The sequence below is a fragment of the Castor canadensis genome, chromosome 7, assembly GCF_047511655.1.
Source record: "Castor canadensis chromosome 7, mCasCan1.hap1v2, whole genome shotgun sequence".
Lineage (NCBI taxonomy): Eukaryota > Metazoa > Chordata > Mammalia > Rodentia > Castoridae > Castor > Castor canadensis.
Window position 1 is genome coordinate 50,802,616 of NC_133392.1, and position 21,124 is coordinate 50,823,739.

General features: G+C 33.9%; 2 protein-coding genes across 9 annotated transcripts in view; one reads left to right on the forward strand and one right to left on the reverse strand.

The window, feature by feature from the left end:
• The window catches only part of Phyhipl (phytanoyl-CoA 2-hydroxylase interacting protein like), a 61,207-nt gene extending 48,151 nt beyond the window's left edge, over positions 1-13,056 (forward strand). Inside the window, exon 5 of the mRNA XM_020186970.2 lies at positions 11,977-13,056. Coding sequence (XP_020042559.1) covers positions 11,977-12,511 — 535 coding nt within the window. The 3' untranslated portion in view covers positions 12,512-13,056. The remainder of the gene's footprint in view (positions 1-11,976) is intronic.
• The window catches only part of Fam13c (family with sequence similarity 13 member C), a 126,864-nt gene continuing 118,776 nt past the window's right edge, over positions 13,037-21,124 (reverse strand). For 6 of the 8 annotated variants that reach the window (XM_074078904.1, XM_074078905.1, XM_020186969.2 and 3 more), the window contains 4 exons: positions 20,252-20,347; positions 18,716-18,915; positions 17,131-17,232; positions 13,037-14,585 (listed from right to left, as the gene is read on the reverse strand). In XM_074078904.1, the coding sequence (XP_073935005.1) occupies positions 14,462-14,585; positions 17,131-17,232; positions 18,716-18,915; positions 20,252-20,347 (522 nt within the window). In that variant the 3' untranslated portion in view covers positions 13,037-14,461. The remainder of the gene's footprint in view (positions 14,586-17,130; positions 17,233-18,715; positions 18,916-20,251; positions 20,348-21,124) is intronic. The other 2 variants (XM_020186967.2, XM_074078903.1) reach the window with 1 other exon arrangement.

Genomic DNA, 21,124 nt, shown 5'->3' on the forward strand with positions numbered 1-21,124 from the left:
TTTTGCAAACTTCTTGTTCATGCTAGCCACAGACCTCACTGTCCCAAGAAACTAGTGTTATATGTGTGAGCCCCTGCACCCAGCCTTAAATTCTAGTGTTTTCACTAGTTTTTCCAAAATAACCTGTGTTTATCCCTTAAATCAGTGCTCAAGAAGTTAAAAAGAACTAACACAGGTAGTTTTAATTCTTCCAGCACTATCATATTTGTAGAAGAAATTTTCAGATGGATAAATAAGCAGATGTGTATTTTAAAATGAGACTGAGGGTTTTTAAATGTCAAATGCTATATTAGTTCTAAAATTTTCACACAGAAACCCATACAATTTTTTCATTTTAAAACATTGGTTTACTTTAGACTCTACAGGTGTTTTAAGTTGACAGGACTGTATATGAAAAAGTTTAAGAAGCTTTTAATGTTTTTTATTTATTCATACTTTCCTCATTTCTCTTAAATCAAAATCATAATTCCGAATTTAAATCAGCTCCAAGCCATGGAAAATGCAAATGGAATCGTAGAGAAAGAATTGTGTTTACGCATCTGTGTTCCTGAAGAAGTACTTTACAATATCATGTATTTTTATATATTTTGATGGTGAAAAATATTTGTTTTTTTAATATGTTACAAATACAGAATTTATAACTGGTCATTCTCTTAACTGATATTTACCAGTCTACATATTCCTGGCGGATACTATTCACCTAATTTAGATTACACACTGAATAATATAAATTATTATATAAATATATATAATTATTTATATAATAATTATATAATTATTATATAAATAATTATATAATTTATAATTATTTATAACTTATATAATATTTATAATTTATATAAATATATTTATAATTTATAATTATATTATATAAATAATTATATAATTATTATATAAATATATAATTATTGTGCTTTTCAACTCTTAATTGGGAATGACTATAAATATTCAACAAGAAAAGTATTTATTCATTTATCTTTGTTAAGCATAAAATTTTAACCAAAAAATGCACTATTGCCATTGTCTTTAGTAAGAAATATATCAAGAAAATATTACCTCTTTGGTGCTAGGTTTATATTCCTAGAATATTGCTAATGTCTGTTTTAGGTGGCCACTGGAGGTCAGTGTTTCTCTTATGATTTTCTGTATTCTTCAGATGGGAACTGACCTTCCATACTGTAAATATTTGCTTACTTTATTTTAAAAAATGCTTCTAAGAAGAATAAGAAAAATGAAAAGATTAAAGATAGAACATGAAAAATGGATGAAGTTATTGTCTAAGTTGCATGATTTTATTCCAAGCTATCAGCATGACAGATATATTTCCTAACAAGGAAATGTAGCTTTGTTGGATTTTTCAAAATGATAGTAGTGAAATCCATATAAATTTTGTCTTGAGGCATTACTTCTAAATAAATACACTTACCAAGGCTTTTTAGTACAATTTCTCAACTTGCTTTTTTAAAAAGTTTTATTAAAACCTGCCAAAGAAAACAAAAACAAACAAAAAAAACCCTCTTTACTTCAGTATTTTTATACAATGAGTTATAGTAAAGACATTTACTAAAATGGGTCTTGATTTTATTTAGTTAACTTTTAGTGGAAACACATTTCCTTGATTAGAATCCACTTAATGAAGAAAATTTTCAGTTACCTGATGAACTTCCCAAGTCATTATAAATTATAAAGTCCTAGGTAAATTTTGAATCAATAAGAAATGAGCTCATTTTGATGTCTTACTCTAGAAACGAAATTAACATTGCTTTCCTTACTAAAATAAAAATACCACTTTCTCTCTTGTTCATGTTCACTAGGTCAGGTAATTTCCTTAAAACTCCTTTCTACATTGAAAGTTTTCACTTCCAGAATCCAGAGAGGAATCCCTGTATTTTTGGTATGTCTTCAAAGTTGAAGTTCTGTCACAGATAGCTTGGAAACATTTCCTAATCTAAACTCCTACCTATATATTTGCTATTATTATTACTATTTCATATACCTGCACTTACAGATCTATATAGGCTGCATAAGTATTTGGTTTTTATTAATGAGAATAAAGCGAGGGTTAGAAATTTTGACAAAGGAAAAAATGGAATATGCTAAGTACAGATTGTGAGAGAGCAAAAACACCTTGTTTATAGGGGAAAATAATTTGAATGACATCATCAGAAATAAGACACAGAGAGACAAAAACAACATGTTATCATGTATTTCTTTCCTAATTAAAAAAAAAGGGGGCATTCAAGACATGATTACGTGAAGGAAAACTAAGGGAATTTGTTAGTACAATATCTATCCTAAAAGAATGGCTGAAATGGGAATAAAGTAATTAAAGAAGAAATCTTGGGACATCAGAAGGAACAAAGAACAACAGAATAGAGTGTAGGGCTCTGACCCAGGATGTCACACTGCATTTATCTCTCATATCCTTGTTTTACGTGTGACAGTTTCTTGGTATTTTGGTATTTCCTTGAATATGCTTTTGGTTTTTTTTGGTTTTTTTTTTTGGCAGTACTAGGGTTTGAACTTGACCCTTTTCTAGTTATTTTTCACAAAGTGTTTTCTTTCATCTGGGGCCAGTCACAGACTGAGGTCTTCCTCCCTGTGTCTCCCATGTTGCTGAGATTAAACATAAACCATCATGCCTGACCTGTTTGTTGAGATGAGGTCTTGCTAACTTTTCCCCAGGGCAGCCTGTAACCACAGTTCTTCTGATCTCCACTTTCCAAGTATCTGGGATTACAGGCATGTACTACCATGCCCAGCCTCAGAGCTGCATTTTTAATACACTCCCTTAGATAGTTTTCAGGTGATGGAATTTGAAACCTATTGCTGTTCTAAAGACAGTGACAGGTCCTGAGCATACCTCACTGACTGACAAACTCTTTTAAGAAGCATGGTGACTGGTGAAATCTTCCTTTGCCTGAATGGTAGCTTGAACTTTTTATTCCAACTCATCTTAGTAGAGACCCAACAAGAAAAAAAAAAGTCAAACTCAGGGAATTCTGGAGAGAATTTGATAAAACCATCATTCACAAATGATCATTCACAAATGTTATAGATAGGTTAGGACTACTAATAAGCAATTAAGGCTACTAAAGCAACCCGGAATTCTCAAGAGTTGAAGGGATTTACCATTCTTAAGAGTAGAAGGGAGTAAAGTCTCCCAGCAGGAGCAGTAGATAGAGATGCAGTTTCAGAAGAGCCCAGCCCTGCTAGAACCTCAGGCCTGGAAAGCAGTGAGGAAGTAGAGGAAGATGTTACGTCCTTATGCCCTAGACCTGCTTATGCCTCCCATTAGTAGAACTGAAGTAAGAGACGAAGGGTCAAGGAGGAATTGCTTGATAGTCTTCAGACTGTGATGGACCATAGTGGAAGGCAAAAGAGGTAGAAAATGGATTTTGGCATGAGTGAAGCAAAATGAAGTAAGGTGACCTGATTACTGAACTGACAAGAGTTTTAAAAAAGCCGAAACAGAACAAACAAAACACTTTTGTGCTGATATATTAAGCCTCATTATTTTCTTTCAATTGCTTTTAAAATTATACAAGTAATACAAATATATAGGTTCTCTAGATAGAAAGATGGAGATTAAGTATAAGAGTCTGTCTTCAGCCTCTTATAATCACTCTCTTATCTTTAGGTAATCACTTAAAAAAGTGTTGGGAATCCTCCCTAGATTTTTGCTGTACTGTTACATGCATAAATGGTTAGGACTCTCTCTTTTTACATAAATAGACATTATAAATGTAGTTTTATAGCTTGCTTTTAAAATGTGTATCTTGGAGTTTGGTGACATTGTTCAAGTAGTAGAGTGCCTACCTAGCAAACATGAGGCCCTGAGTTCAAACACCAGTACCATAAATAAATAAATAAACAATAATAAAGTATATCTTAACAATTTCTTTTTGTTATTGTAATATGGAAGCATCATCAATTGGTCTTTTTATTCTTTTCTCTTATAAACAATCTATAGTCAATATTCTTTTCTTTTAGAAATGTTATTGAGACATATTTGTACATCTTTATGGGGTACATTATGGTAATTTGATACATGTATAAGGTGTATAATATGAATCAAACTAGGGTAATAAGAATTGCTGTTGCTTCAGTCAGATATATGGCATATGTCTGTAATCTCAGCACTTAGGAGGCTGAATCAGAATTTGAGTTCCAGGCCAGCCTAGGCTACATAGCAAGGGAAAAAAGTTCTATCTCTTAAATATCAGTCATTTTTTAATTTTGAAGGGTTGGAATTCCATTGTCTTCCAGTCATTTTGAAATATAGATTGTTTTAATCACTAGTTACCCGACTACACTGTAAAAAAAACCCAACTATTTCCTCCTCTCTGTATTTTGATGCCCCTTACTAAGCTGCTTTCCATCCCTACTCCCTCCTCTTGTGATCTGCCTCTAATGACCACCATTCCATTCTGCTCTACAAATTGACACATTAATTTCCACCATTGCATGAGAACATGTTGTTTTTGTCTCTGTGTCATATTTCACTTGATATAATGACTTCCAGTTCCATCTATGTTTTTGCAAATGACAGGATTTCACTCTTTTCATGGCTGAATAATATTCCATTGTATATACTCCATATCCCATACTTTATCCATTCATCCGCCAATGGACATTAAGTCGATTCCATATTTTAGCTACTGTGAATAGTACTGCTGTAAATGTGCAGGTATCTTTTTGGTGTAATGACCTCATCTCCTTTGAATATATACCCAGTAGAGAAACTGCTGGATCATATGGTAGTTCTTTTTTAGGTTTTTGAGGAATTGCCATACTCTGTTTTCCCCTTTCTCTACATTCTTGCAGGCATTTGTTTTTTTTATTTGTTTTCGTCTTTTTGATGATAGCCATTCTAACTAGGGTAAGGTCATATCTCACTGTGGTTTTGATTTGTATTTCCCTGATAATTGGCCATTTATGTGTCTTCTTTTGAGAATCCTTTTCTGATATTTAGTTCCTTTTCAATACTTAGTTCTTTTTCTGATATTTAATTGGATTATTTGGGGGGAGATATGTTTAACTTTTTGAGTTCTTTGTATATTCTAGACATAAATCCATTGTGTGATGAATAGTTTGCAAATATTTTCTCCCATTCTGGAGGTTCTCTCTTAATTCTGTTAATTTTATCCTTTGCTGTGCAGAGCCTCTTAGTTTGATATAATTCCATATATCTATTTTTACTTTAGTTGCCTGTGTCTTTAGGTTTCTACATAAAAAGTCATTGCCTCCATCAATGTCTTTAGTGTTTCCCCTGTTTTCTTGTGGTAATTTCATAGATTGAGGTTTTACAATTAGGTCTTTGATCCATCTTAAATTGATTTTGTGTACAGTGAGAGGAAGGAATCTTGTTTATTCTTCTGCATCTAAATATCCAATTTTGCCAGCCCCATTCATTGAATAGACTGTCTTTTCTATACTATGTCTTTTTGCTGACTTTTGACAGAAATCAATTGGCTGTATGAACACTTTCTGGGTTTTCTATTCTGTTTTATTAGTATAGTGCTGTTTTGGTTATTGTAGCTTTGTAGTGTATTCTGAAATTGGTTACCACAATGTTTCCAGGTTTGTTTTTTGATTTTTTTTTCTGCCCAGGATTGGTTTACTATTCTGGAGTTTTTGTGGTTCAATATGAATTTTAGGATTTTTTTTTCTAGTTCTGTGAAAAAAAACTTTTGGTATTTTCATGTAGATTACATTGAATTGATAGATCACTTTGGGTGGTATGGTCACTTTGACAATATTAGCTCTGATCTGTAAACACAGCATATCTTATTTTGGGGTTCCTCTATAGTTTCTTTAATCAGTGTTTTAGAATTTTCACTGTATAGATCTTTTACTTCTTGGTTAAGTTTATTTCTAAAGGTTTTAATTTTGTAGCTGTTGTGAATGGGATTACTTTTTGAATTCTTTCTTCAGCAAGGTCATTATTGCTGTGTAAAAAACATTTTTATTTTGATAAGTTGACTTTGTATCCTTCAACTTTACTGAATTTGTTTGTAAGTTATAACAGCTTTTTGGTAGAGTATGTAGGTTTTTCTATGTATAAAATCATGTAATCTGCAAACATGGATAATTTTTCTTCTTTCTTTCCTTTTTGGTGCCCTTTTTTCTTTCTCTGGCCTAACTGTTCTTGCTAAGACTTCTAGTATGGTATTAAATAAGACTGGTGAAAGTGGGCTTCTTTATATATATAACCATTAGTATTATATATGTATATATGTGATTATATATAGCCATATAGTAGTTTGAGGTGTGTTCCTTCTATACATAATTTGTTAAGAAGCTTTTCATGAAGGGTTGTTGAGTCCTATTGATTTTTTTTTAATTTTTATTTTATTCATATGTGCATACAATGTTTGGGTCATTTTCCCCCCTTCCCCTCACCTCCTCCCTTAACCCCCCTCTTATCCCCCCTTACCCCTCGCTACCCAGCAGAAACTATTCTGCCCTTATCTCTAATTTTGTTGAAGAGAGAGTATAAGTAATAATAGGAAGGACCAAGGGTTTTTGCTAGTTGAGATAAGGATAGCTATACAGGGAGTTGATATGCATTGATTTTCTGTACATGTGTTACCCTCTAAGTTAATTCTTCTTGAACTAACCTTTTCTCTAGTTCCTGGTTCCCTTCTCCTATTGGCCTCAGTTGCTTTAAAGTATCTGCTTTAGTTTCTCTGCATTGAGGGCAACAAATGCTATCTAGTTTTTTGGGTGTCTTACCTATCCTCATACCTTCCTGTGTGCTCTCGCTTTATCATGTGATCAAAGTCCAGTCCCCTTATTGTGTTCGTTTTTGGTCTAATGTCCACATATGAGGGAGAACATATGATTTTTTTGGTTTTTTGGGCCAAGCTAACCTCACTCAGAATGATGTTCTCCAATTCCATCCATTTACCTGCAAATGATAATATTTTGTTCTTCTTCATGGCTGCATAAAATTCCATTGTGTATAAATACCACATTTTCTTGATCCATTCGTCAGTGGTGGGGCATCTTGGCTGTTTCCATAACTTGGCTATTGTGAATAATGCTGCAATAAACATGGTGTGCAGGTGCCTCTGGAGTAACCTGTGTCACAGTCTTTTAGGTATATCCCCAAGAGTGGTATTGCTGGATAATACGGTAGATCAATGTTCAGCTTTTTAAGTAGCCTCCAAGTTTTTTTCCAGAGTGGTTGTACTAGTTTACATTCCCACCAACAGTGTAAGAGGGTTCCTTTTTCCCCGCATCCTCGCCAACACCTGTTGGTGGTGGTGTTGCTAATGATGGCTATTCTAACAGAGGTGAGGTGGAATCTTAGTGTGGTTTTAATTTGCATTTCTTTTATTGCTAGAGATGGTGAGCATTTTTTCATGTGTTTTTTGGCCATTTGAATTTCTTCTTTTCAGAAAGTTCTGTTTAGTTCACTTGCCCATTTCTTTATTGGTTCATTAGTTTTGGGAGAATTTAGTTTTTTAAGTTCCCTATATATTCTGGTTATCAGTCCTTTGTCTGATGTGTAGCTGGCAAATATTTTCTCCCACTCTGTGAGTGGTCTTTTCAGTTTAGAGACCATTTTTTTTGTTGAACAGACGCTTTTTAGTTTTATGAAGTCCCATTTATCTATGCTATCTCTTAGTTGCTGAGCTCCTGGGGTTCAATTGAGAAAGTTCTTGCCTATACCTATTAATTCCAGAGTATTTCCTACTCTTTCCTGTACCAACTTTAGAGTTTGGGGTCTGATATTAAGATCCTTGATCCATTTTGAGTTAATATTGGTATAGGGTGATAAACATGGATCTAGTTTCAGTTTTTTGCAAACTGCTAACCAGTTTTCACAGCAGTTTTTGTTGAAGAGGCTTTCTTTTCACCTTCGTATATTTTTAGTGCCTTTGCCAAAGACAAGTTGGTTATAGTTGTGTGGATTTGTTTCCGGGTCCTCTATTGAGTTCCACTGGTCTTCATGTCTGTTTTTGTGCCAGTACCATGCTGCTTTTATTGTTATTGCTTTGTAATATAGTTTGAAGTCGGGTATCATGATACCTCCAGCATTGTTCTTTTGACTGAGTATTGCCTTGGCTATTCATGGCCTCTTGTGTTTCCATATAAATTTAATGGTAGATTTTTCAGTCTCTTTAACGAGTATCATTGGAATTTTGATGGGAATTGCATTAAACATGTAGATTACTTTTGGGAGTGTAGACATTTTCACTATGTTGATTCTACCAATCCATGAGCATGGGAGATCTCTCCACTTTCTGTAGTCTTCCTCAATCTCTTTCTTCAGAAGTTTATAGTTTTCCTTGTAGAGGTCGTTCACATACTTTTTTAAGTTTACACCTAGGTATTTGATTTTTTTTTTTTGAGGCTATTGTAAATGGAATTGTTTTCATATATTCTTTCTCAGTTTGTGATTTGCATATATTGAACCATTCTTACATCCCTGGAATAAATTCCACTTGATGACTGTGTATGATGTTTTTAATTTACTTAGAATCTGGCTTGAAAATATTTGTGTCTATGTTCACCAGGGATATGGGCCTATAATTTCCCTTCTTTATCTTTATCTGGTTTGGGTCCCATAGTGATACCAACCTTGTCCATTCCAATTTTTTGGAATAGTTTCTTAAAAATTAGAATTAGTTCTTCTTTAAATGCTTTATGGAATTCAGAATTAAAGCCATCAGGTTCTAGTCTTTTTAGGTAGGAAATTTTTAATTAGTGCTTCAGTCTTATTACTCATTATTGGTCTATTTAGATTTTCTTCTTGATTCAGTTTTGGTAGTTTGCTATTTATTCACCTTGAGCCACACCAACAGCCCTATTTTTGTGAAGGGTTTTTCAAGACAGGATCTCACGAACTGTTTGCCTGGGCTAGCTTCCAACTGCGATCCTCCTGATCTCTGCCTCCCGAGCAGCTAAGATTACAGGTGCCTGGCAGGCTTTCTCTTTTTGTTAGGCAAAGCTAAAGACTTGTTAATTTTGATTATCCAAACCAACTCTTTGTTTCACTGATCTTTTGTGTTTTTTTAATTTTAATTTTATTTCTGCTCTGATCTTTGTCCTTTCCTTTTGCAATTTGGATTTCTTCTTGCTTTTCTAAGTTCTTGAAGTGCATTTAGGTTATTTGAAGTCTTTGTTTTTTTATGTATGTATTTACTGCTATAAACTGCCCTCTCCTATGCTTTTGCTACATTGTTATATTTATTTTTTAGTTTTGCAATGCTGGGGATTGAACCTGAGGACTTGTGCTCTACTACTGAGCACTATCCCTAGGAAATGTTTTGATTCTTTTTTAAAGTCTTCAGTTACCCATTGGTCCTTTAGGAGCATGTTACTCAATTTCTATGTATTTGTGTACTTTCCATTCTTTTTATTGTTTTATCTTCTTTATAGCCTTATTCCTCATGGTGTAAGAAGATACATGATATGAATTCTTTTTTTTTTTAATTTATTGAGACTTGATTTGTGGCCTAATATATGATCTATCCTGGAGAATGTTCCATGTGCTAATGAGAATGTATATTCTGCTGCTATTGAATGAAATGTTATATAACTATTGTTAGGCCCATTGGCTGTATAGTATAGTTCAACTCAGATCTTTGTTGATTTTTCTGCTTGTATAATCTGTCCATTGAGGAGAGCAGTATGTTGATGTTCCTATCTATTATTATATTAGTATACCTTTCCATTAGATCTAATACTTTATTTACATGTTTGGGTGGTCCCATGTTGGGTAAATATATATTTACAAGTATATTTTCTTGGTGAATTGATCCTTTCATCACTACATAATGACTTTTTATCTCCTTTTTACGGTTTTTGATTTAATGGTTTATCTCATATAACTATTTCTGCTCACTTTTGTTTCCATTTATGTGATACAGCCTTTTAGTGAGTTTCCTGTAGGCAGCATACATTTGGTTTTGTTTATAATCGATTTAGCCAGTCTAGATCTCCCATTTACATTCATTAAAAACTTCCTCCTGTCATTTAACTAATTGCATTCTACTATTTCATATTTTTGTTCCTTTCTAATGCTTACTATTTTTGTGAGTTGGTAGTTTTCTGTCATGCTAGTCTGATTCTTGTGTCTGTTCTTCTGGTGATTTTTGTATGTTCATGTGCTTTTATGATAGTATCCTTTGATTTGTAGTATAGGACTTCCTTAAATATTTCTTGTAGGACTTAATCTGATAAGGATGAATTCCCTCAGTTCATGCTTCTCTTGAAAAGACATTATTTCTCTTCTGGTTTTGCAATATTCTTGGTTGGCATTTTTTTGAGTGTTTGAATATAACATTCCATTATCTTCTGGTCTGTAAGGTTTCTGCTGAGAATGTACTGTAAGTCTAATGGGAATTCCCTTATATGTGTCTTGATGCTTTTCTCTTTTTTTTTTTTTTTTTAGGATTCTGTCTTGTACTTTTGACATTTTGACTATAATATGCCTTGGTGAAGGTCTACTTTGATTGAATCTAGTTGGCATCTTGTGAGCCTGTTATATCTGGATATTCATATTTCTTTAAACATTTGAGAAAATTTCAACTATTATATCATGAAATAGGTTTTTTGATGAATTGCCCTGTTTTTATCATCTTCTGAAATTCCCAGTGCAAATATTTATTTTCTTATCACCATCCCATAAGTCTCATAGACTTTCTTCATTCTCCTTTATTCTTGGTTGGTTACTTCAAGTTCAGCAGTTTTTTTCTGTTGCTTATTCTAGTGTTACACAAGCTCTCCATTGTATTTTATTTCATTAATTGAAACCTTGTCTCCAAGGTTTATGATTTTATGATTTATCTGTTTTCATGAGTTTCTCACTTATATCCTGAAATTGTTTTTCTCATATCTTTGTATTTTATCAATATTCTCTTGTATCTCTGAATATCCTTAGGGTTGTTATTTTTTCAGGTATTTGATAGATTTCCTTCAGGCTAGGATCTTTTTCTGGAAAAATTCTTCCTTTGGAGTTGTCCTGTTCTAGTTCATGGGGTTTTTTGTGTGTCTTCTTATTAGTTTCTCTTTATCTATTGTTCACCTCTTCTAGTTTTATAAAGTAGTTTTTGTAAGAAAAGATTTTCTCATTTAGATGGGGTGTAAGATGTCAGTGGGTAGGTGCCTTGAATTTGATTATACAAGAATTCAAAAGTATGTCTCTGTGTGATTTGTCTTTCATTGATGTTCACAGTGTCTATGAGTGCCTCCATAGTCTAAACAGTGGTTCATGAAGATAGCTGTGTGAATTTGCAGTGAATGAAGGCCTGTAAAGGTGTGTGTCCTCAGGCGCCACAGAGTTGAGCACTAATGGCAATGGGGCATGCAATAACAGCTGCCAGTCTCCATGGTATGGGATGTGAAGAAGACTATCTCTAGGTTTCTTGCTGAAAGCAAATGTTACACCAAAGTTTGTGGTGCCAGCAGCCACTGTCCCTAAGCTACATGATATAAAGGAAATCTTTCCTAGGGCTCTTAGGATGAATGTTGAAGATGCCTGGGCCTGTGGCATTAGCAGCTGTAGTCTTGGAGCCACAGGATCATCCCCAAGTAGACAACACCCATTTTGCTACTAAATTCTAGCATACTTTAAAAAAAATTCAGTGTATTTGCCAGTATTCAGATATTCAAATATCAATACTTTTAGTCTACTTTTCTTTTCAAAAAGCCACTTATGAAACCCTGTAAACATGAAATGGATGTGATTTCACCTGTAAAATTTTTAATTGCAGTTTTATTTTTCTATCGAGGAAATTTACTTTATTCTACTAAAGGCCTCCAGAGTCTGTAGTAGATCCTCCTTACTTTGGGCTCAGGGCTAGAATTCAGGCATAGTAGGTAACAGCTGGTCTTGATCTGGTAATAGGATGGCCATTCAGAACCTAACAGTAGATGGTTGACTTTTAGACTGTTCAAATCTGTAAATAAGTAAATTTACCACTGTTGTACTAAACAATAACCATTTGTTTTCTCTGGCAGAGAACACCATGGGAATGCTATGCAGCCCTCTGTCAAGGATAACAGTGGTAGCCATGGCTCTCCTATCAGTGGGAAATTAGAAGGTATCTTTTTCAGCTGCAGCACTGAATTCAATACTGGGAAGCCACCCCAGGATTCACCTTACGGAAGATACAGGTTTGAGATTGCAGCAGAAAAACTTTTTAACCCCAATACTAACTTATACTTTGGGGACTTCTATTGTATGTACACTGCTTATCATTATGTGATTCTTGTTATTGCCCCTGTGGGATCACCAGGAGATGAATTTTGTAAGCAGCGCCTTCCTCAACTAAATTCTAAGGATAATAAATTTTTGACCTGTACAGAAGAAGATGGGGTGCTGGTTTACCACCATGCCCAGGATGTCATTTTAGAAGTCATTTACACTGACCCTGTGGATCTTTCTCTGGGCACCGTGGCAGAAATCACTGGTCATCAGCTCATGAGTTTGTCTACTGCAAATGCAAAGAAAGATCCCAGCTGCAAAACCTGTAATATAAGTGTTGGACGTTAATGCCCACTTTTATTATTCTTACTCTTCCCCTTGTTTTCCCCTAGAAGCATTCATCCTCTGTTGTTCATTTTCATCATCAGATGTTTTCCACTGAAGCATGCATATGCCGGTATCACCAAAAGCAAACTACTACTTTTTTCAAATTTCATTAAGAGTCATTCTAGTGTTTCCTATTCTCCACCCTTTCCACTACTTTCAATAATGAAATATCCTAAGTTCTCCTTCTGACACTTTATTTGCCTAGATGCTGCAATGTTATTATTTTTCCTTTATGCCAAACATAACAAGACAATTATATAGACCGCTTTAGCAAAATACAAAATAATGGCTTATAAATGGTGTTTAAATATGCATTCATTTTAATCTACTGAACAAATATTGGGATTACTCCAAACCGCATGAAAGGGTGTAATTGCAGCATGAGTTAAACATTGAAGCCTAGAATTGTCAGCACTTCCAACTTGTTGTTTGACAGTGTTATTTATGTTATTTATATTAGCTAACAGGAAACTGTGTTTCAACATAATAAATATAATAGAAAAATATTTTATTTGTATTGTTGTATAAAATATTTACAATCATATATAATATATAGAGGTACATTTTAATAGCAATTGTATACATGTCACGAAACCATTTCCCTTATCAAAGATGTAATTTGTAAACCTCAAATAGTTGTGTATCTGTCCTGTTACAAGTAGATGATTTCAATTAAACAAATTTATGAAGGACATTATTATGATTCATAAAAATATCAGGTAAATACAGAGAAAATAATAAGGCTCTGAAATAGTCTGCTTTGAAATCTTTGATATTCATCTCATCTAAGCTATATGAAAATGTGAGTTTCTTTAACATCATGCTTAAACATTACAGAAAATAGAAATACAAACATGGTTGATAATGAGAGAAAATGTCTACCTTTTACTTGTTTTCACAAAAACAAAAACAATGTGTTTTTGTATAGAATAACACAAAACAAGATACACTGAAGTTGATGAAGCAAGTAAAATATTCTGGCTTTCTTTTCCAAGGTGTCATGGCAGACAGTTTCTAAACCTTTCATTTTGTACAGATGAATACAGCTCATGAGAAAGATTTTTCACTTTACAAAGTATAGACATTGGTACACTAAGAAAAATGCTATTCCCAATGGAAAAATAGTTAAATAATTTTAAGTATAGCAAACAAAAAGATTAGCAATAATACTATGGTCACATTAGCTTTACTGCAAACACATCTATCCAAAATACCTATTTTAAAATTTTAATACAATATTTTATTATAAACATCTGTTAGTTTTAAACAAAGATAATTCACAAAGTACATGCTATCAGAATGAACTTTGGTAACCAGAAATGTAAAATTTCAAATAACATAAAATAATGTGCTATTTTTATATAGAAATAAAAAATTAGCAATGACACATTCTACTTTATTTTAAGGTACTGAAAGCCTAACAGACTTAAGGGACAACATAGTAGATGTTGTATCACTTAAAAATTGATTCAAAATTTCAAATAAATCACTTTCTTACTAGCTGTTTTCTTTCCTATATGAAAATCAGAATTCCTTTTCCTCTTCTCACTGATTTCTTTAAATCATGCTCTTTTCCATACACCAACAAAAACAATCTTTGGACACACAACTTTCCATAACAGATGGCCCAGCTGTGTGTTATTTAGATTTGATAAAAATAGATTTTTTAAAAAATAATTATATTGACTTTGAGTTTTCCCAATTAGATGGTTACTGATTATATTTCCTCCCCCCATTTAAATCCCTTCTCCTTATATATAATTACACCTGCTAACCCTTCTTAAAAACAGCTAATACTACCACTAAAGTGCTTCCCTTTTCAGTATGTCAAAACTACTTATCAAGAAAGGCAGAGGAAAATAAGCTTGACTTTATCTTGGATGAAAAGTGATCATAGAGATTTTCTGAACCTCAAATAGTTTTAGCCACATCTTGCTTGCTGATGAGGACCTCTAATAGCCTCAGTTTGGCTTTTATGTGCTTGTATTCATAGTATTCATCTGCCATTGGTATCCTGTCTTCCTTTTGTGGACTTCTGCAAAACACAAAGTACAGTCTATTATTCATATCGAATTAAGTCATTAAATATACTCTTATAATCCATACATAAGAAAGTAAAGGGAAGCAGCTTCCACTTGGTTTTTGTATTGTCTTCTTTATCTCCTTACCCTCATTCACTATTCCTTTCATGTTTCTAAATGATAGTACTCTTTGACAAATTGAATGTCATATGTATTTTGCAAATACGTGATCCAGTGTTCAAACATAGCAGTAGGGAAAGTGAAAAAGATCTGAGATAAAAACATAGGCTAGATCCTTTTAAGTCATTTTTGTCTAGACATTCCCATTACCTGCCATAATTCCATGCCTGTGCAGATTGTTCAGCCTTTATAGTGAAAGTTGTGAGAAATAACAACCTGAAAATACCACAGAAATTTGATTATACTATTCATAAGTTTGTGATATAAAGAAAAATGCCCAGTGGCTGTCTTACAACCTCAAAACAATTCCAAGTTTTCCTATAATTATAATACCTGTTGCTGTTGATGTTTAGTGCAGTAATTGAGTTATTCCTTGACTGAAGTAATTTATGAGTCTAAATTGCAATAGTTCTCTTGTATACACTATTTCCACTAGGACTAGACAGATACCAGTGCATAGATTTTTATACATAGCAGTCTAACAACTGCATGCTGCTTGTAAATGTATTATCAAGAACACTTACAGTGTCTTAAAACTTAATAGCGTTCCATTTGTATGGTATTTTACTGTATGGATGGGTAATTCTTTCCAATAAAATCTCTTAGGAAAACAAGATTACAGTCCATATTTCCTAGCCATTCAACTGATTTTAGTTGTAATCACCACTTTTATATTTACATGAAATCTATCACCACAGGAAGGTATACATCCTCATATATAGCAAATACAGGTATATCTGAGGTGGGTTTAGGTTTCACAGGTACAGTAGAATGCTATATGTAGAAGAGATCTCCCTAGCATTTCAAAAGGCATTCCAAATAATACTATAGGTCCAGTAGGCAGAGCTACCAGCATCTTTTGAACTTCTCAAATTCTTTAAGGTAGACTCCTGGGTTCAGATAAAAATGTAAATTTATTCAGGGAACTAAAAATTATGAAAAGAATGTATGCACATCTTAAAGTGATTAACTCATTCTCGTATGCAATAACTATTTAGATTTAGAATACTTATAACATCTCCCCAAATATTTACCTAAATAAAAAAATTCCCTGAGAATAATTTAAAGAGGAACGGATCAGAAACTTTAATGCAAGTCATACATGTATGCAAAGCACAATACATGAGTCATTATACCAAGGAGTGTTTTGCAGGGAAAGTTGCATAAATGTTTCATAAAAGAAACAAGTATGAAAAAGAACACAAATCATCCTATTTAACAGTACACTAGTTAATATCAGCAGGAAGGTAAGTAAGTTGGACTTGTAGCAATCAACTGGAAAGAAAGATTCCAAGTAGGAAACTAAATGTATTACATCTGTATTTGCTGAATGCAAAAAAAGTTTTTCACTTAATAGTTCCACTCCTACTGAATAGCCCCGGTGAGCTGAAATGGAAAAGCCACCAAGGACTAAGAAGTGAGTAACCTGAACTTGAATGCTTTAAGGTGCCTTTAGAAAAGTCCCTCTCTGTCAGGGTAATCCTTAGGCTGCTGAACTGAAGACAGTTCAGGTATCATCAGATACCTTAATGGAGAGGAATACCAAGGAGAACTGGCTCTAACAATTCTTTAAAATCCCTGACACTTAACTTTGTGGCTGAGTGAAAGTTACACCTTTAATTAATTTTTTAAAGACTGATGTCCCATTTGACAGTTTTAGCTTCCTAAATTATCCCAGGAATAAAACCATTTCAGCATATAAAGATGGAAGCTGAGGTTCAGGATAGGTGAGTGATTTGTCTCTCTTCCAAAGTAGACCATAACCCTTATCTCCTGAATATGTATAATATGTGTGTATTTATACACACACATAAAATATTCAATTATGTTATACATTAAAAATTAGAGGAAATTAAGGGAGTGTATAAGACTTTGGTTGAAACAAAAAACTGATGACAGATAAATGTAGAAAATGGCTATGAGCTTTTTCCCAAATCTTGGGGGGGAGGGGAATGATTAGGGGAACATCCTGAAGTTTAAAGGAGCTACTTCAAGTAAAGGAACAATTATTATTTAATAAGTAGGGAATAACTTGTGGAGCTAAAGATCCAAGAACAAAGGAGTGTATATATGGGCTGAGAAATATATTTTGATAAATTCAATGGGTACAATACAACTGATTATGCAAAGTTAGGGATTTTTTTAGAGTTCATCCTTTATTTCTTAAAGATTGATATAATACTTGACCACTGTATCCTCTCATAAAACATCCCTAGTAATGGTACTTTCAGAATGTTTCACTGGAAAAATCATAAGTCTAAGCCAGTGTAGAAACTTACTTGTCTAAGTCACTGCAATTCATTGCAGTATTTCTCTAGGAAATACCTAGGAATTTCTCTAGGAAATAGAAGTTAAGAAAACTTCTCTGCACACACTTACCTTCCTGTTTGTTTAAAAAACTGTTCTTCAAATTCTCTTAGAGCTTTCCGCAGTCTCTTTTTGTCAGCCCTGGTTTCTCGAAGATGGTCAAGAAGTACAGGCCTATGTCAAGTAAAATACATATTTACCATTACTGAGCTCTGGAATAATAATGATCATGAGTATGTTTATATCTACTCAGCAAAAAGCATATTATGACTGAAAAGTGTTTTGATCATAAAAAGAGTCTTCAGGTATGGCACACACAACTGAACTACCGGGGCATTCCATAATCATGGGAAATTACCTGATAGAAACAGGTAATTATGGGAAAGGACAGATAAGAGCGAAGTGGATTCAACCTAAGAAATGACAATGATAATGGTGATATGACTAAATGAGAGGATGGAACAAACATTTCAAAGGAATACTCATCAGTATTTGGTGATGGAGTGTATATAAGTAACACTATAGGAAGAGATTTTAAAGAAAATTCTATGATTTAGAGTATGGGGAGAATGACAAAATCCTTGAGACTGAAACTGAGACCCAGTCAAAAGTTGTAGTTCCATTGCAAATTCTACTGAATTTCTATATGGTTTCAGAGACTCTAAACTCTCAAATGATATATGGGAATTTTCTACAAGAATATTTCATTGATTTCAAAAAAGGTCTAACATTCTTCTCCCCAAAAGTCAGTAATGACTACTTTAGAACAACAATGCCCTCCCCCCACAAAAAGAAGAATAAGTTAAAAATCTCACCTTACAATTTAGTTTGGTCTTACTTCATCTGTCTTTCGGGGACACAGACTAACCAGACTATACAATGCATGTTAAATTCTCACAATCTGGGCTATAATATACAATCCAAACAATGCCAAATGATAAGAGGAATGGTAGGTATGAAAATGGAAAAATGAGACCTGTTGAAACCATTCTAAGAATGAGGGGAAGGGGGAATAAAGGAGAATTGATGGAGAGTGTGAATTTAGATAAGATAAATTGGCACTTTTGTAAATGTCACAATGTACCCTAAGTACAGCAATAAAAAATTTTTTTAAATTAAATAAAGAGGAATACTAGCTGACAAATAATGATACTATTAATGAAAATCCAAATAGCTCTTGACTGAGGAGCCACCAACAGGAGACAGAGCAACTCATTTATTTAGGGCCAAAGCAAGTACTAGTCTGGAGAAACTATTTCATCTAAATGTAATAGACTAGCATTAAAGCTCTGGCAAATGTTGACCCACACAGGATTTAATTCCTTTGGGTCCAGCATTTCCAATGGCCAGTGCTATTTCTCACACTGCTAAGGGTTAGATTGGCACCAGAACCCTGCTAAAAGGAGATACGATTAAAGCAAACTGAATGTTAACATTTATGCCATCTTTAGGACTTTACTGGTTGCTGTGGCTCCTCATGGCTTTATCTTCTAGAGTCTCCAGTTAAGAAGAAAACCAGATTATGCTTTTAGGGCTATTCTCTGCTGGATAGCACTTTTTAGAGAGTAACAGATTTTTCTTGATCATGTGTCTATATAAGGTACCCCAGACTAGAAGTAGTTTAAAAAGATACTCCACACTTAGGATTCATACTCACATGGTAGCCTCATGTAAATTGGACATGGAGAGAGCTGGTTGTTTTGCTTCTTTCTTTTCATCTGCTAGCAGTGCTCTTACCGGCTCTATCTCACTAGAGTAGGTAAAGTGATCATCAACAGAAAGGTGAGATGCTGGATCTAGTAAAGGAGGTTGTTGGCTTCCTTGTGGATAGTCTTCATCAGAGTCCTCTTCCTCCTGCTTATGACAGGCAGAGTTAAAGTCACACAATGCTTAGTGCCTCTTGAGAATGCAAAAAAGTAGAGACCATATAAGACACCATGAAAATCAGTAGGTGATCCTTGTGCCTACTGAGAACTGGGATGGAAACTACCAAGAAAGAGCCCATTTTCAACTGTATTCCAAAAACCCTGCAAAGTCAGTAAACAAAGGCTCCCATGCTGAGCTAAAATGCTTACCAGTTCATTTGCACTTGCTGGCCAAGGAAGGCACAGACATTTAGGACATGGTCCAATCTGGACTGTACTGTCATGGGTTCCACCCTTTCACCCAGACCTTCTGGGCCCTCGCTTCACACTAGTGATATGGGTTAGAATGAGATGGAGTACAGACACTTTGTCATTCGAAAATTGTCCCTGACAGGTCCCCATGTGGGCCACATTTACATACAGAGGATCTTTGTAAAATTGACAAACTCAAGGAAGAGCTCTCTGAAAGCCTAAGCAAAGTGGAGTTACTCTTAACCTATTCTGGTAATTATCAAAACAAAAAGATTTTCTTGGAAGGAAATCTGAAAATCACTCCATTTTAAATTATGCTTCCTCAATAGGAATATTTCAGACTATAAATTATTATTCTCTTTATATATTCAAAAATACAGAAGTATGGGGCTGGTAAAGTGGCTCAAGTGGTAAAATGTCTGACTAGAAAGTGTGTGGCCATGATTTCAAAAACCCCAGTACTGACAGAAAAATAAATATAGAAGTATAAATGTACTTTTTATACTGATGTCTTGAACAAATGGTTGTTTTGATATTGATGGAGTAAGACTTGTGCTACTTTTCAAGTTCTGTATTCCCATAAATCATTCTCTATTAAAAGTAGCCTAACTCAATTTCACAACTCTGATTTTCTTCTGAAATAAATCTACTTATAGCTTATACACTGCATTATATCAAGGAATAAATTGTCAATTTTCTTATTAAAGAAGAAAAATAACCAACACACAGAATAGAGAGGCTAATTTGTCTGTCTCCATTATAGACAATGCCAAACTGAAACCCATCATCTCTTTTCTTCACCCAAAGTAATGAAAGCAAATGTTAAAACTGGCTTCGAGCACATAAGCGCTATATATCCCTGTTTCACAGTAGTTCTAATTATCATTGTTCATGGTAGTACTGGAGCTAGGGAAGACCACATTTCTACTTTTTCAAATAACAGCTGATGTTAGTGTTATATACAGCCAAGAAGGTCACATCATAACTCTTATAGTGCTAACTATGACATATTGCTAACTAAATATCAATACGAAGCACCATATGTTTTCCAGTTAATGGCAATTATCCATACTTACAATTGTTGGAATAAGGGAAGGCGTTGACAAGATTTGCTTGATAATTCTGTATCGATCATAAAGAGGCTTTATGAGGTTCTTGTCTTGCTTAGTTACCTGAAAACATGAAATCAATTATTGTTCCTTTCACAACCAAGAATGAAAACATGCAGGATTATAACACCATAATGCAATAATTAGAAAAAGGGAACTCATAAGATACTGTCGATTGCACATGCCATCTTTTCCCAGGAAAAGTTCCTTAAAGGACAGGTCCAAGTCTAGAAAGATGGTTTTTAAGGTTTTGTGCAGGAGTCTGCAAAGCATAAATAGTATTAGGCCTTGTCTTTAATAACTTCTTCATTTAAAAAAGAGTGAGTCATCAAGACCTACTGATTTTTTCTTCTGAACAACTTATTTTATTTGTACTTTCATGATTATATTCGCAAACACTATTTGCAGGTCTTCCTTGCTATATGAATGGACTATATACTAGCTTACTGGTTAGCGCTGATAAACTAAGTTATTTTGGACAAAACATGTAACTTCTCTGAAATCTCAACTTCCTCCCCATACAATAAAAAGGTTAGAGTTACAAAGTTCCTTCCAGGTGGTTCTAAAAAGTATCTTAATTGTTCAGTTTCTTCTAACTAAAAAAGTGTCCTATAACTTATACTAATGTATTCTGCACCCTCTGCTATGTGACTCATCCCTCAGCATTATATATGTGTATATATACACATACACTATATGTATATATATAGATATTCTGTATAAAAATTATATAGATATCTGTCTATCTACTTATCGAAAGTGACCAAACTCCTCTGCTCACCCACTCACCTTGGGTTCCCCCCCACAACACACACACAACACACACCCTTTGTGTCCTGC